Source organism: Phaethon lepturus, unplaced genomic scaffold (assembly GCF_000687285.1).
Source record: "Phaethon lepturus isolate BGI_N335 unplaced genomic scaffold, ASM68728v1 scaffold4979, whole genome shotgun sequence".
In the NCBI taxonomy this organism is placed as follows: domain Eukaryota; kingdom Metazoa; phylum Chordata; class Aves; order Phaethontiformes; family Phaethontidae; genus Phaethon; species Phaethon lepturus.
Genome location: NW_010565376.1, coordinates 35,494 through 53,333, shown reverse-complemented (window position 1 = coordinate 53,333; position 17,840 = coordinate 35,494). Strand labels below are relative to the sequence as shown.

At 38.8% G+C, this 17,840-nt stretch overlaps 1 protein-coding gene across 1 annotated transcript in view; it reads right to left on the bottom strand.

The window, feature by feature from the left end:
* RFTN1 (raftlin, lipid raft linker 1) overlaps positions 1-17,840 on the bottom strand; it is an 86,538-nt gene that overhangs the window by 42,880 nt on the left and 25,818 nt on the right. Inside the window, exons 2-3 of the mRNA XM_010295157.1 lie at positions 13,477-13,663; positions 821-929 (exon numbers count right to left, since the gene is read on the bottom strand). Coding sequence (XP_010293459.1) covers positions 821-929; positions 13,477-13,663 — 296 coding nt within the window. The remainder of the gene's footprint in view (positions 1-820; positions 930-13,476; positions 13,664-17,840) is intronic.

Here is a 17,840-nt window from a genome sequence, read left to right as displayed (position 1 = left end):
GAAAGAGTGAACATGAGTGTAGTCTGTCAAGCTAAGTCCCTATCAAGCTCAGACAGCCTGTGCTGAAACTTTGTATGCCTATTCTTACACCATGTGGCTACGTAAATACAGCATTTAATGCTAGTTTTTACAACATGCAATAAGACACAACAGATGCTGCAAAATTTGAAACATGCACAATGTATCTGTCTTCACTAAAATGGACATAACCTGCTAATTTCCAATCTGGCAGAATATTACAGCATCAAAAATAATTTTAAAAAGAAGGCAACAAGTAAAGAATTGCAGAGTTCTCTTCAAATTCCCTAGTATATACAGAAGTTTATGGAAAGCAACGCTATTCTGGATAACAAAGGGATTTAGGTTGCCAGTACCACCTCTAACTGCTAACATCATGTGATACTAAAACTTAAATATTCTGGGTGATTCCGGGAGTTAATAGGTCTTTTAGCTACAGTACTATCCAATAGGATATTTTGAGACTAAAATGGAAGTTATATATATTGTTTCAATTTAAAATGTTGTCCATTATAGGACTGTCTTCTACATTGGTAACTTAGTTGATGTCATCTGTGAGAGGTCACCTGTGATACTACAAACCATTTTCTCATAATAATAAGATCAAACTTGTTTCTTTCAATAAATATAATTGCCCTTCAGATACTTAAAATTACAAAACACCAATTCTGCAGTATTTCAATTGCACAAAAGGTACACATATTCCTATTGTCAGACTGACAGAACTGCAGTAATTATACCGCAAATAAAAGGATACTGTGTTTCGGGTTTTGCCCCTCCCCCCCCCTTTTTTTTTACTCACTTTCTTAATAAAATCAGGTATGTCCTTTTTGTCTGAAAGTTGGTTTAAAGAGGAGCAGCACTCTACCTCCAAGACATATCCTTCACTATGGATGTCACCTTTTGGAGACCTAAAGAGGCAGACAGAAAAAAAGAATCAGTTTCTGTTGTTAACACTGGATACCCAGGCATCCCTTTTATAAATATTTCTCATGGAGAGCTAACCTTCACACAAAACTTCGGTTCCAACACATTCACTCCATGAGCTCGACACAGTTCTGACAAGTGGCAGCTACAGCGTTGCACCTACGTGCTAGGGAAGGAAATCACACCAACGACTGTGGATGGTGGAATGCCTCAGGGACTTCCAAATTTCTTTATCTGTCCAAGAAAGACTTTGTCAGCCTGGCACCTATGGCCAACGCCAAGGAGATGCACAGGTGATGTAACTCAGAATATGTAGAAAGCAGGTTCCAATGCAGTGGGCCAACAGATGCTCTGCCGCCTGATGTAGGGCGTGTTTCATAGACAGTAATTAAACCCTTCTCTTATTTACCACCATTCTAAGTCAACATTTAAAAGTCGGGGGCTAATCAAAGCAGTCTATACTTCAGTCTTACCTTATGCTTTGTTGTTAGGAGATGTAAAGCTATGTCTGAAATCCCGTCTCTTTCAGAAGACACTAACTCCTGAAGTAATTCAAAGCATATGGCATCTGCCATATACATTGGCTGAACAAATCAGTGCTGTGGTAACTTGATATCAGTCAAAATATGCCAAGGGTAAGTTTGGAAGTTATCTTGAAGGATCTTGACAAACAGTCCATAGGCGTGCACTGCAAAGCAGTGCTTCTGAAGGCAATTTTCATCTCCTCCAGACTCCCATGAAAGGAGACTGATACGCCTGATCGATAGCGGAAACCTAGCGCATCATTTGTTTTTTCAGTTTTTTAGGAGAACACATGGAGGAATGTACAGAAATAAAAGCTAGCCTATAATTCTTGGGATTAGTAACAAAGTAGTTATCTTAACATCTCACATGGAGAATCAAAAGATCTAGTTTGAAGTAAAGAACTAATCCTGGTCAGCAATTGATGCACCGGTACCTACAGAACAGGAAGAAAAGTGCAAGTTGGAACTGAGAGGTGCTGAGGAAGCAGAGAAACAACAAAACAAGGGCTCTGTGGGCTTGCCATGCTTGCAAAAGCATGTCTATGTAAAAACCCTGTTCTGAGGACTGAGATTGTGTGACACGTAAGACAGCTACAGATGGTCCCAGGGGTTTTCCCAAGATGCTAACAGTTACTCGGAGCCATGAGACGCGTAGGCTGCTGACTGCAAACTGGCAGTGTGTTTCCTAGGCAATACTGCAGAAATGTTCTGAAGTATCACAATGACATTATATTCTGTACTTGATCCTCCCACTTCCACATAGGCTGTACTCTCAATTCATTCCTCTTATTTCACTTTTATGTGGGACAGGTGGTACCAGACTGAGTTGTTTGGGAACACTGAAGTCCTTTCCCTATTTCTCCTCCTTTCTAGGTTCTTCTCATAACTTGTGGTCCCATTCGGTTCTTGATTTGGACAAAAAATTTTAACAAAACATCAGTGTCCATGGAAACTATCCAAACATCTTTATAGGACTTACAGAAACCATAATTTGTGGACTAAAAGCATTCCACCACTACTCTTTGTAACAGGCATACAGAAGTTAATTTAAGCGGCAAAGAACAACTTTGTCAAGAAAAAAAAAATCATTTGGTGAGGGACAACACAGGAACTGCAGACAACCATTTTTGCTGTTCTAGATGAAGTCCTCAATAAGATAATCTACTCTGTGCAGATTTTCTGCCGTGAATGAACTCAATGAATTCAAGAACTTAAAAATAAACTTAAAGTCTCTCTGATAGAGTACTTACTACTGTACCTACATTTTTTTTCTAAAATCTGCATATGACTAACTGGAAATGTAGCCCTGGTGTTATTTAGCCATATTCCAGATAGAAATAAGCATGAAGTAAGTATGAGCTAGGGCTCCCTAATGCTTCAGCAAGCAATAAACCATCAAAACTGCCACTTGATACTGCAACGCAGCATCAAACGGAGCAAACGCAATTCTCCAGTCCTTTGGTTGTTTTATAGTTACAAACCAGAAGTTGGTTACCAGGACCAGGCAGCAAGGAACCAAGCCCTTTTTAGAGAACCAATCCCATTTTGAGGGGGACAACACCAAACCTCCACAAACATGAGGACCTAACGTCTCCACCATTTCCCTTGCTGGGACAACCCACCGCACTCATCACAGCCCCTCTTCCAGCCCATCTGAGGAAGCCAATACTCCCAGCCTAGAGACTTTGAAATAACATGGCTCAAGTTCAAAGTTAAGATATCAAATCCCAGAAATTAAGTATGTGCCATGCTACTTCTGTGCCCACTCTTTTGCCAAACCTGTTTCTTACATAGTGATCAGGTCTCCATGCAAACTGCGGAATTGCTGTAAATACTTGCTGTAGCAAACATAAAACCTTACTATTCTAATTGCCCCAAACAAATGAGAAAGACTGTATTTTCACGTTTAAACCCACTGGCTATCTGTAAAAACAACCTATATTGGCAAGGCTTATACACAGGTATGAGGAAGTCGGAATTTCTTTCCTCCCCCTCAACAGCTCCCTGGAATCCCGATTTTGTGCAGTTTCTGGAGGACCTGCTTCCAAGTCCTTTGAAAGAAGTACAAGTTCTCTGAGAAACAGATTATATCCATAAAAATATAGTGATTCTTACTGCAACTGCTTAAAATGACCTGTTTAGTTTTCCTCCTTTAACAAGCACTTACTCTGAAATACACTTGCTCCTTGTAAATATTTAAGCCAAACACGAGTCAGTGGAATTCTTCCTCTAAGAGTCTGAGGGCTACCTCTGCACTAGGACCCATGAAAGAAATTGCATCAAATACCATTGCACTCTGTTAGGAACATTACTTTACAGAACACATGTAACAGATGCTACCAAAGGCCATAAAATCTTCAGTTAAAATCTTCCAACAGAAGTACTCTATATTACCAAAAAGTATTTTTCCATGCTTTCAAGTAAAGTATGTCTATATATGCTAAAGGCAAGTCTTTGTCCATACTGGTAGTTTTCATCTTTTTAGGAAAAATCTGAGAGCCTGACATTCTGTCAAAAACAAACAAACAAAACAAAAGCCATAGCTTTTCACATGAAAATAATAAAGAGTTGTGGATTTCACAGACTGCAAAAATAATTTTCTGAGCAAAGCCAGGTGGGCAAGAAATTATTGCCAGCCTGTGTACAATAAACAATGCATTTCATATATGAATCACAAAGTATTTCATAAATATCATAGAAGTCTCTCATTAAACTCTGAATATTATTAGTAGAGCCACAGAGAAGTAGCTAAATATAGGTACAGGTAAATTCTATACTGAACAGAAATTATTATAGTTTTGGTTTTATTAATTTAATAGGACTACGTTTAGGGTCACTTTCATTAGAGACCATAAAGTAGGACCCCCAAAATACACACATCTATCAAGATTACAGAAGTCAGAGGAAAAGTCAAAAGCAGAGCTCAGGTCTCCTGACTTTAGTCTTGTCCCTACACTTGCATTCAACTGTTCTCTTCTGAAGAAGGACTGATATCAATCATTTGAGAAATAACCCAATAATCCATACTCTGGAGTCTCTTACCAGTTCTATAGCACAGGAAGTTACTGGGAGTCCAATGTATAAAATACTTTAAAAAGAAAGCAATGGTTTTATGTAAAGTTAATTTCCACTTTCCCATCACAAAATATTTCTCAGGAGAAAGAGAAATGCGGTGATCATTTTAGCCAAAAAAATGTGTAAGCCCCAACAGTTTGAAAGATCTTCTTTTTCTTCTGGATGTACAGTCCGCAATTTCTTCCTCTTCTTTTCCTCCTCTAAGGCTGGAAAACTGAATCTTCCTCCCTTCATTGTTTGCAAACTTTCAAGGGTTTTTTTTATTACCTTTGTTCCTCTAATAAAAAAAATCCCTGGGTTAATTAAAAATGGCCCAGGCCTGAGAGCAGCACACCTGGATACACTAATCTGTACTACTTTTGGAAGCTAAGACGAACCAGAGAAGCTGGTACACTCCAACTCATTACAATGCCCTGTACAGTGTTGGGCCCCTCACTACAAGAAGGACACTGAGTTGCTGAGTCCAGAGAAGGGCAACGAAGCTGGTGAGGGGTCTGGAGCACAAGTCTTATGAGGAGCGGCTGAGGGAACTGGGGTTGTTTAGTCTGGAGAAGAGAAGGCTGAGGGGAGACCTTATCGCTCTCTACAACTACCTGAAAGGGGGTTGTGGTGAGGTGGGTGTTGGTCTCTTCTCCCAAGTAACTAGTGATAAGATGAGAGGAAATGGCCTCAAGTTGGGCAAGGGGAGATTTAGATTGGATATTAGGAAAAATTTCTTTACTGAAAGAGTGGTCAAGCATTGAAACAGGCTGCCCAGGGAAGGCGGGGAGTCACCATCACTGGAGCTGTTCAAAAAACATGTAAATGTGGCGCTTAGGGACATGGTTTAGTGGTGGACTTGGCAGCGCTAGGTTAGCAGCTGGACTTGATGATCTTGGCAGTCTTTTCTGACCTTAATGATTCTATGATTCTACTCACTATAATGCATTTTGTGATAGCTGAGAGGGAAAGGAAGGGACAATGCAGAGAATGCCAGCACAGTGGCTGCAGTGGGGAAGGGCAGCCTCCTGCCCACAGTCCCAGGAGAGGATAACGCCTGGTTAATCATGGAGACTGACAGAAAATTTTACTGCGTCTTATACACCCTGGGCTTTCATTTGTTTTTCTTCCTTTGTTACGTATCTCATTGTTTGTTTACTTTTATTGATTTTCCCAAAGAAGGATTTTTCTGTCACTGTGACCACCATGGACAACCTTAACCATGGGGTGGCAAAGAGCTGAGAGGGAATTTCAGTCTACCTGGTGCTGTGCAAAGGGACGGCGCTTGCAGGCCCATCAGGGCCAGGGGTAGTGGGTACCCTCAAGTGTTACTGATACAGAAAAGGCTGAGGACCAGAGACTTAAAAAGAGTGGCGTCTCAAATCCTAAATAGGACCTCTAGTGCCACTAAAGAAGAAGAAAATACATAGAATAAATAAGATTTTCACTTCGAATTGGAAGTTCACTGGCCAAAAATATTTTATGATGGTTGTTTCAGTAGGCTGTCATTTCCTGCACAGCTGTTTGCAGTTAAGCACCATTTCACGGTAGATAAACCATAACCAGCTGTAGAGTACCAGTAACTTACACAGTAAGTATTAAAGCTGACAACTTGCTGTCTGCTACAAACTGGATTTCCAATCCTTTTCAGATACAAGATGGAAATGAGGGAGCCAACATTTGGTCCTAATCTTCCTGAAGTTCTCCATGCCATGGATTCAGCACACTTGTAAGCTGTGCAGACACTCTAAAATGACTATTTGATTAAGATGATGCTAGGAATGTATGTGCAGTTTTGAGATTTTCCACTACATAGGAATAGCTCTACAGTTCAAAATATAACTGTACATTTATAACAAACTGATCTACATTACCAAAAAATAAAACCACATCAAGGTGGTTAGTATGAGCAGTTGCTGTCTGTATAATTCCAGGATAAAATCTAGAAAAACTAGAGTATCTGAAAACCAAGGCAGCAGCAATCAAAAACCTATAGTTTATATGCTGCCCACCCAACAAACACACCATTTTTTAATAAAAATAAAAGCAGATATTTTGTATCATAACAACCTCAAGTCTAATCCACGTGACACTGTTTTAACTTTATTACCTAAACATTTTCTTTACTAGGAATTTTCCTATATATGAGACTTTATCACGGGAATATATATTATTTGTTAGTAAAATTTATAATTTTTTTTTCTAATGGCAGCATATAGCATTTCTTGAGAAAAGTCCAGGCATGTATGGATACATAGGCATCTTTAATGTGGAGTGTTTATAATTTTGAGAACACAGATGAAAGAACATTCATTTTGGGTCAACGTTAAAAGTTGCTGTGAGGAAATAATGTATTTCTTTGAACTTGAAACAAATAACAAGGTTTAAAAGCTCAAGCCATTGTCCCTTGAGCTAAAGGAAGGTATCTGTTGAGTACGGAATAAATATTTTTTTTTTTCAGCAAGCTGAAATGAGCCTGCTGAGAGCAACACCCCACACTGCATTTGCACACAAAACGTGTTTGTCTTCATGAGCATTAGGCTCCAAGTCAGACATTTGCCATCTTCAAGTCTAAATGCTACATGAAAACCAAACAGATACACATACACATGCATTTACATTTAAATTAAAAATATATTGTACCAATGCAAAGTATCTACTTTCACCAACTCAAGCAAGCACAGCAGCACTGGATGAGATCACTGATATTTTCTGTCAGACTATCACTATGAAACGCCTTCAACTGAAGTTCTTGTATTTCTGCAGAGATCTTTCATAGCACATTTCAGGGCCCATGAAGGGCAAGAAGGTTGGAAATAGTCAACGTAGACATACCAAGGGTAAATCATACTTGACTAACCTGATTGCCTCTGATGTTAAAATGAGAGGATTTGTGGATGAGTGGAGGGAGGGGAAGTGGCTGTCATTGATGGCAGTTTTAGAAAGAGGTTTGGCGCTGGTTCCCGCACTATGCTTGTATGCCAGTTAGGGCACTACAGTCTGGAAAACCAGGTGAGTAAAAACCAGTTCCATAGTTAATGGTGACACCCTGTCTGGAGGCCAGTGACTAGTGGAGTCTGCACCCAGGAGTCTACAACCTGGGACCTGTCACGTTTAACATCTTCATCGATGACACGGAGGAGGGGACAAGGTGTGCTCTTGTCAAGTTTGCAAATGACACTGGAGCAGGGGATGCAGCACTCCAAGAAAGCTCCAGACCACTATGCATGTTTTATACAGGGATGTGCCACTGAAGGTCAAATGTGGCATGAAAATTTTTCACATGGAAAATTAAATATCCACAGAAACTCAGGCTTGCCAGTCAGAGGTACTAGCCATGGCTCATGGCTCTATCTACTGAATTCTACACAAAGTCAGAGCAAGAACTCCCTGTTTCAACTGCCTACCAAAAAAGCTTGAAGAGAAGAAAGGGGTTTTGGGGCTAGAAGGTGTCTCGAACAGCGAAGAATCGGAAATTTGATGAATTGTCTGTTTTTAGAAACATTTTCCTTTGCCTTCAGAAGGCAAATGTGCAAATCCAAATGCCAAAGTACCAAATCAAGGCTTCACAAAGCAGAACGCTTCCAGGGTCTGCTGCTTCTTCCCCATATAATTACGTCTTTTCATACTTCATCAGTTCCTTGCTATAATACAGTTTTCTTTTCTTTTATGGGAAGGGCTGTTCACTACTATTAAAAGGGGAGTTTAGTATGACTGGAAATAGACAGAGTGAAAGAGTTGGTCTTTCAGGTGTGAGAAATCAGGATTTCCCCTTCAGTCAACATAACTGAGCAAATACAAAGTGGGCACTGACAACTGGAAATGCAAACATAGCATCAAAGAAACAACACAACGACTACTGTCTTGTTTAAGCCATTTCAATCTTTTGTATTTACATCATGCTATTTTCCATTTTCTATAAGCCCAGACTTTCTAGAAATCATTTTTCTACATTTTCGGTAAATCCAGACTTTACATGACACAGAGGACACAAAAAATTAGCTGTATTTCAGAAGACACCATTAATTGAAATCCTTTGGAATTAATGTTGCATACCAGCAAAAAAAAAAAAAAAAAAAAGAAACTGTAAAGATCCTGTTTTACTATTGAACTTTTGAACTCAGCCTGTCAAATTCCTTTGCAGATAAACAGAATTATTTTTGGCCAACTGATGAAAGTTTGCATTTCATCAGGATTAATGGATATAGGGAAATTATAGAAATAGTATCAGAATCATCTCATCAAGTGAATCACTGGAACACCTGACACCTCATTATTTTACAGAAAAGGAAAACAGCTGCAAAGTTGTTTGAGGTAAACATAGAAATCTACCCTAAAAAATTTATCCTTAAGTTATACTGCTTAGTCTACTTCCGCACAGCAATGTTTCCCTGCTGATTGCTTTATTGATTGGAAGCAAAACCTGTAGAAGGGTATGTCCTAAAATATATATGGAACAATGGAGAGAAAGACCTCTCTGAAATTCAATTTATATCCCTCTTCTGCTTCACTCTACTGTGGTGAAACAGAGCACCTGCAAACATGTCAAAACTATTGTAAGCAGTTTATGAGCCTGGACCATGCATCCTTCCTAGTGGAAGAGAATGGAGCTTGCTTTCTAGTGCACAGTATTTAGAAAGGGAGATTAAAACATTTTAATTGACATTGAATTTTCAAACTTTAAGATACCAGATACCAGGAGTGTCACATTACAGGGAGCTGGGAATAAAATAAAGCAGCTTTGTGCTATGGTTTTGTTACAATTTTGTTCAGGGGCTGACTTTGCAATTTCTTTGCAGGGAACAGGTTATCTGCAACAGCCACAACCTGTCTGAAATAGTAACGCGCACAAGACACCTAAACAAAGATTGTTATATTAAAAACTAGCGAGTATGGAAATAAAAGGGCAGAGAGAAAGGTTATTACACACACAAAGAACTAACAATCTCTGTTCCTCAGGGCAGCATAAGTGACATACGTGCTACTCTCCTTATCTTGGTTAGTCAGAACCTCCCAAATGCACGGACCTTCCCCTGTTCCTTGCATCAGGAGAGATATGCTGTCACACGTTTGCGCTTTCCAGGGTACCACCATATGTCCTTTTCCCTGAGATTCTTGTCTTCAAGTGTAAATCAGTGTGAATCAACTTTTCTCAAGTGTGAATCAATGCGAGCCGGCAAGCCAGGGGCTATACCTCACACCTGGAGCCTTCCCTACATTCATTAAAAAAACCCAACTGTAAAAACCTGGGCTTGAAGATTTTTCTTTGCATATTTTTTATGAGGTGCCTTCTCTGAGAAACCCAAGTATCCCAGAACTCAGCACAGACAGTAAAACAGTCAATTGCTTTTTAATTAAGAAGTCCATTGAAATTTAGAGAAAGTATTCACAGGAGCACTGAAGTTGTTATTCCTCTATCCAACTCTATTCTATTCGACTTCCAAACCACTTCCAATCAACTGATTAGTGTGCACAATGCAATTAGGTGCTACAGAAATATTTTAAATTATTCTATTAAATTTAATGAGAGCAATGGCAGAGTCCTTCAGCTACGTGGTAGGCTACCTTCAGGCCCAGTGCCTCTAAAGTATTAAACACTCCTATACTTAATTCATTTAGGTTAATTGAACATGACACTTTTTGCAGTGTAAACAACTGTATTGTTGATTTTAAAATAATAAATCTGTTTGTTACTTGCATATTCTCCCTAACATTTCCAAGGGACAAGCCTTGCTTTTCAACGTTTACAGCTTCCATATTTAGGAATGTGTTTCCTCAAACATCCTAGAGCAGGAATTACCCCTACTTCCTTATTAACCAAAAATTATTAGACAGCTAAGATGAATGAAGCCACAGAGATACCAGTACAGATTAGACACAAAACTATCGTAGTGACTTTAAAAGTTACCTCAAACATACAACGACATTGCAAATTCACACTGAGTATTTTAGAACTCCAGGACAATGGCAAAACAGGAGGAATAACACGAATAGGTACTTTTTCCTATGCACGAGTTCTAGTGCATCCCATGTCTAAGCACTACCTTTTCCATTTCATTTCTTGAACAAATTAAGGCACTGCAAATCTCAGCAATAGCAGCAGCATGTAGCTCCTGACACACATCATCCGCTGCAGCTAGTATAGCCTCTTCCTACCTTTGGAGAGGCAGTGCTATAAAACTAAGCCCTCAAAATGTGAGTCAACATAATTAATTTTAAAACATAAAACTGACATATAAAGGTGCAACACTGATTAAAAACTAACTCATGTGTTCAGTTCTGTCTCTGTATACACAGAACTGACTGTGTATTACTGCATTACTGTACCAAAAAGGCACTAATACAACAATTTCATTTCTGTTCCATCCAGGCAACAAAAACAGCATGGTGAAAAACCGCACCTGGTATCTGCCAGACAACTGACAGATGAAATGTATAGAGTTGGAGCCATCTGTGGAGAAACACCTGCGGTGACAAAGGAGCTACAGCCTCAGGTGTTTTGCAGAAAGTGCCCGGGAAGCCTGAGCGTGGGCCCTGCACCAAGGTACAGAGCTTTTTATGACTCCTTGGCTCCCCATGAATGTCCGGCACCACTGTTACAGAAAATGGCAGGGGACCACTTTGTACTTCAGAGCAGAAATGATGTTACTAGTGATCCCACAACTGTAGCTGGACTATTTACACTCCTAAAATCTTACAACAGAAATAAATGCTCATCTGATCAAAAAATATCCTAAGCAGACTTTAACTTCTACCCAAGAGTTCAACTGTTTCCTACAGAGACAGTCTATGGATGCCAGAGACCCAGTAGTCCTCAGTCAAAAAAGTATAATTTATTCTTCATCAGCAGTGTAATGAGAAAGGTTAATTAAAACAATTAACAGTATGTCTCTTTTTTTTTTTTTTCCCTACTTTAGCATATTTTTTCTCCCCAGGTATTAGTGGAATGGGATAAACTCACAGTTCAAATACAGCTGATCTCTATGCAGGCCAGAGTAATCTGAAATCTGTACAACACCCATCTCTCTTCATTGTGCTTAGCAATGCAAACATTCGTTGCACCTACACGCTATGGAAGCAGCTTCTCCCATACTCTCAGCCAAACCCGGGAACATTTAAACTACGTGAAACACCAAACTGATGTCGTTTCCCTTCCTGGTATTTGACTGTTTTCTCCTGCTGCACCAAGTCTCTTCTGCTTCCCTAGGCAGTCAGAAATGACAGATAAGGGAATGTAAAGAAATGGAGTGTGAATGTAAAAGGAAATATAATTGGTTCAAGACTCTCTACTGTCTTCAATTTTATACAGTCATTTACAGCTGTCTAAAGTGTGTAAAACACTGGCACCCAAGTGAGTGAGTAGGAAATTAGGATTTTGTACTCTTTCATAATCATTCCGCACAGATGTAAACTATTGGATACAGTACGAGACAGCAGTGACACACTGAGTGCTCTGGCTTGAAGACCTTATTGCTCTGCCGAGAAGGATGTTGCTCTTCCCTGATGTGTCTTCACAGCTCAGTCCTGGAAGATGTTGAACCCTTGGACCCCAATCCAGCAGAAGTGCTGAAGTGCTTACTTAACATTGCAAACTCATGCATGTAAATACTTTCATTATTTGCCACAGGATATTTTGTAGGCAGGGAAAGCAAGGCTCCAAAACCAGGCAAGCTCAGCCCAATATTACTCAAGAAGTCCACTGTTCAGCCAAACATTTTATGTTTTGACCATAAAACTGGAAACCCTTTAAACAATAATATCAGGCAAGCCAGCATGAAGTTCTGTATTAATAACACTAAAAGCAAGTTAAGGTAAATTGAGAGTTATTTTAGAAGCTAAAATTGCCTGCAACACCTAATATATATTGCCTACATAAATATATATGCCTACATATATTTGTTAATAAAATGCAAAATTTTTTCCTAGGTCACAGACTGAAGTTTGACCCTGTTCGTAATTGCTACCAACTGATTACCAGGATGTAGCAAATTGAATGGTGGTTTTACTTTAGTTTTAAGAGGTGTCTAAAACAGTTACATCCCTTCCTTCAAGCATCAGCATGAAGAGAGGGACTAGAATTGGCAAATGGAGTTTAATTACCCCCCAGCCTTCCGCATAGGTCACTGTTAAGAAGGGGTGGACTGGGGAATGTAACTAATGTAGGAAAACTGTACAAAATGGCTGCAACAACATAGGTAGCTGCAGAGTTGTGGGTGGTCAGATAACATTAAATTATGTTTTAAATCATTAACTAAAAATCCTGAAGATATGTTTATAAATATTCACATTTTAATTTTCTTCTGGGTTATTTAGCAGCACATTCTATTGATTTTTTACAAAATCAGATTAAAACATAAAAGAACAGTATTGCTGTTTGTTTATTCATCTTCAGACTTTGATTATGTAAAATACTCAATACATTTTAAGAGACTGAACAAAGCAGGACAGTCATCTTTTTATTTAAGGAGTTTGCACTGATTGAAAAATTAAAAGAACTTGCATTGTTTAGAGGAAAGAAGAGTCTAAAGTCTACACATAAACATCAGAAGTATGCATTAGTACTGCCATCCTCAAATTAACTGCATTAACTGTAACCATCTAAACACAAAATATGCCTTTTCTAAGAAAACATTTCTTCTGTCTTAATTTAATCTAATAAATTCTTAAAGGGTACCAACAGGACCATCCTCACAAATTGTCAGGCATCGGGCTTGTTTGTTTGCCTCTCATGACAACACATCCCAAAATACAGAGCATATTTCAACTTGTTATTCTCCGAGTCATCTGCCAAACTGCAGATGAATTGTAAACATGAAGAACATGTTAAGCCTATTCAAGCCCACAAAAAAAAAATAATCAAGCCTTGCACAGTAAACTCTGCTATAATTTCCTGATGTAGGTAGCAGGAAATCACATTGTCTATTTTTATCCCAGTTCACTGGAAGTGCTTTACCTTTCTGTTTTCTTGATAAGCACAGCCCTGAAGATTTGTTCCTGGGGAGTTTTCTCTTTTTCATCAGTTGGTTGCACGAAAGGGTGGACAGCAGCCAAGATGAAGCCCTGCTGGTACAATTCTTGCAGCTGAGCTGGAAGATCATGCAAGGAGGAGAGCTTGATTGCAGACGATCCTGGCAGCTCAGCTGGAAACAAAAAGAAATTGGTCAATAATCCTACACTGGACTACCATGTTTTTTAAAATCCAGGCTCTTCAGAGTCAAGCAAGCTTCACACTGATCTACAAAAGTTATTAACACAAAAATTGACCTTTCCCGAGGCCCATTTTGTATTTCAGATTTTAAGCAGGCTGTCTTGGCGAAGGACTTGTATCACACAAGAGGCTGGTGCAATTAAACAAGAAGTCAGATACATTAAAATGCCAAATTCACTACACAGTCTTCCAGAGATGAAGTGGAGGATTTAATAAAAACAAGGCAGTCAAAAGATATTCTAAGATTTAGTAGTTGTCATAGTAATGCAAGTTGAGGAGAGCGAGCCCTGAGTCAAAAATATAAAACAAGAGAAAGGGGATAGTCAATGAACATAGAACATGCCAAATTCAAAAGCAATAAACAGAAGCATCCATCTACACTAAAGCTGTATTATCAGACTAAGAGATCACTGATGCAAAATGCTGTTGAGACCAAGTATCTACCAGTATGTCTAAAGAGTACTTTGTAGGTATATTGATAACAAGAACACTAAGAGCAACGCATACCTGTAGTGATGAGAAACTTTTTAGAATAGACACTAAACTTTATACCTCAGGGTTTAAGCAAACCTATACATATTAGAGATGAGGATGAGACCTAGTGCACGAAAATAATCCTTCCCCAATCTGCTTACTGTGGGGTTTTATGCCTTCCTGTGAAGTATTTGATGCTGACTCCTGTCAGACACTTGACATACACACAGATACTGCAGTCAGTACAGCAATTGCCCTTATTTCCTTGGAGTCCTCTGGGCTTCAAAAGAAAAATCCCATAAATCACCTAAAACAACCTTTCATTCTCTTTCTCTCTCCGTCAGTAATTCTTCATACGTTTTTCATATCTTATGTGAAAAGACATCTTTCTTTCATGACCTTTGCCTCTTCATTTCCATCGCTCTTGGGGGATATTTATTATTTCATCCCTAACCATGCTAGAGCGTATAGGGTGGCAAGGTGCTGGATGCCTTCCCCTCCCACTGAAACCAACAGGGAGGGGATGTTGCAAGAAACACAACAGAAGTTCCCAGCATCTTGCAGGCCTTTGTTTAAAAAAAACCCACAGGAGAACAGTTTGTATGAAAGATGCCAGCTATGCAAAATAAGGTTTCATTGTACTGCTTTTTCCATCAAACTGCGTGGCTACCCTTTATGAATAATGAAAGAGGTTATCAAAAAACTAATAAATATTCAAAAACAATAATATAGAGGAATAATTTAAATAATAATAGAATAGCGGTGCTTGGTATGCTTTTTCTTCATACAAGATCATGTTCCAGAAGAGGATAATAGAACGTTTTGACCAAGAACCATGAGGCAGAATTTTTATTATTTTTGCAAATAAAATGAGAAATCCAAGCAATGTGTACATTGATAGACAATAGGGCTCTACCTTCTACAACAGCATACAAATCACTTCAGAGTCATAAAAAGAGATGGCATAATGAATAATGCATAATAAATAATAAAACTGACTGTTACTGACCCCACTGGGGATCAAAATGGGGAAACCCAGATGTTAGAACTACTTCTTCCCTCTTGTGGCTCAGAGGCTCCAAAAATTTTAGATTATGCTGCAAATCATCTAATTAATTAAAAGAATATGAAAGCCAGAACACCTTTCTAAATGAGGGTTTTACCTGAATACAATGGAATGACTAAACACTATTCAGTAATGTTAATCCTGGTAATGGTGCTCCAATTTTTAACAATCATCTACGAAAACTGATGCTTGCCTCGCATATGACCCTGGTATCTGGATTCTTCTGAGGATGCCTTGGTAACACTAGTAGAAAGTCTAGCCATTAACATGGGAAAGTGATTGCTTCCTCCTAAAAGCTAAACACAAGGGGAAAGTGTGAAAACACATGTAATTGGAGCCTTGGGATGTACACTTGATGATTAAAAAAAGAAAGGTAATAGAAAATAAGAGCCAGGAGGGACCATCCAGCTAGTCCATCCTATTACCTAGAGGCAGGATCAGTTCTAGTTTAGCTATTTCTCACAGTTTTTCTCATCTGTTTTTAAAAACCTTTAGTAATGGAGATTCCACAAGCCCCGTAAGTCATGTTTCAGTACTTCTCTATTCTTATTATTCAAAACCTTTTCCTAGCACCTGGCCTAAATTTTCCTCTCTCAAATTCAAGATTGCTACTACCTCACTAGAATATTTCTTTTCTGCATCAGCATTTTACGATTCCTAACACCTGTCATGCCTTAATCTTACCTTCTTTAGACTGTATAAACTCAGTCCTTTCAATGTTTCCTGTTCCCTTGTGTTTTCTAGATTTCTAAATATTTTTTATGGTTCTCTCCTGATTCTCTTTCAACTGGTCCACATCTTTCTTCAAGTATAGTATCTAAGCCTCACCACAGTGATCCAGCACAAGCCTCATCACTGCTTTATAGAATGGAAAAGCTCTTTCACACTTACTATATAGCCCATGTCAGTTTACATCATTTGGGGGAAAAAAAATTAAATTCTTTTCCCCACAAATAACAGTGGTTGAATGTCCCTGCCCTTCGTGAATTTTAGGGTTTTTCCTTTCAGTTTTCAAGCACCATTCTGGATTCTGACCTCTGCAGTGCCAACAGCACTTCTCAGATTGGAAAACCTCAATAAACATACCTAGCAGTCTATTGCTGGAATAGTTAATAAAAATGGTGAATTTTAACAGAATCTGGACAGAACCATTTTAAGCCTTACAGTTAATATACCTTTTTGGTTTGACACTGAACTACTGCTAATTTCTCCCTGGACTAGAGATCCTTCAAAAAGACAAGAGAGTTCCTGTTACACAACTGATGCCCACAAGGACTACAGACCTGTGCTGTGCATCCTTGTTACTCTCCCACAGACAAAGTGGTTCGTGTGAGATAGATTCCCCCCCAGAAATCCCTGCTACTCATCATCCTCTGGATATTTTATAAGAAAGCTATTTGTTCCAGTATCTTTCCGGGCATTAAGTTAGGCTAACAATCATACAGTTAGCTTTAAAAGTAGGTTGAAAAAGGACATCACACTTTCCTGGAGAGTCACATTAATCCTTCAATAGTCTTCAAATTTAAATGATAAAATTTCAATTATTTCTTCAGTTAATTCCTCTAAGGTGCATACCTGTAGGTTCAACCTACTTTAACATTAATTTATGAAACCAGTCATTGTTCTAGTCTTTCCTTACTTTACCTTAGAAAAATGATAATGTTTTCAGAAAAACTTACATAACTTCCACTAAAATCTATCAAAGCTTTTGTTTTAGTTGGTAAAGAGAATTCTAATCACGCCACTTTCAAAAGAAAAAGGAAAACCAAACTTGTGCACAACAGGGACTTGTGTAAAGTAAAAGAGCAAATGAAAAACCAAATAAAATCTTGTATAACTCCAGTGCTTATTATAAGCCTCTGTTCTGCCAAAAGATAAAGCTGAATTAGCAGCCTCCATGTCGCTCTTGAAATGCAATTAGCTCCAAGTTTTATATTCTTCTCCATGTTTCCTTATTTCTTGTGCACTTCACAACCTGAAGTAACCTCAAAAGATTCCTTTGTTTATTCTGCCTATATCTAGATGACTGTGTAAGAAACCCGTAAATGACAGATGCTGTGTTTTTCAATTTTGCTAAGGCTGAAAGTGGAAATAGAAGTGCTGGCTGCTTTTGGAACTGATTACCAGGCAAATTAGTTTGTTGCCTGACGGATAATTGAAGCTTAAAACACTTCCAGCAATGCTCGGATACATACAGAAGACTACAGCTCAGAGATCCTTCAAAAAGAAAAGTTTGTGTTACACAATTGGTATCTGTAAGGTGACTTTCCTGGGTCTAGGGACTCGTACATTCTTTGCAGCTAATGGAAAAACCTGACCAAACGCTCACACTATTCCAGTCTTGCCGCAGAAAAATCAATAAAAGGATTGAGTTGACATAAAAATCTAGAGGTTGAGTCATGTATATTTGAAAGGAGTCATCTCTGCAGCTCCAAAAAGCAATTTATAGGAAACAAAAGAAGGTGGTGTAGTTTGCCCCAGGGATCCTGAGGGACTGAGAGCAGCTGAGACATGTGGTTGGGCAGACAGGTATTGAAGAGAACTGGTTCCTCCTGTGTTAAGGAGCTCC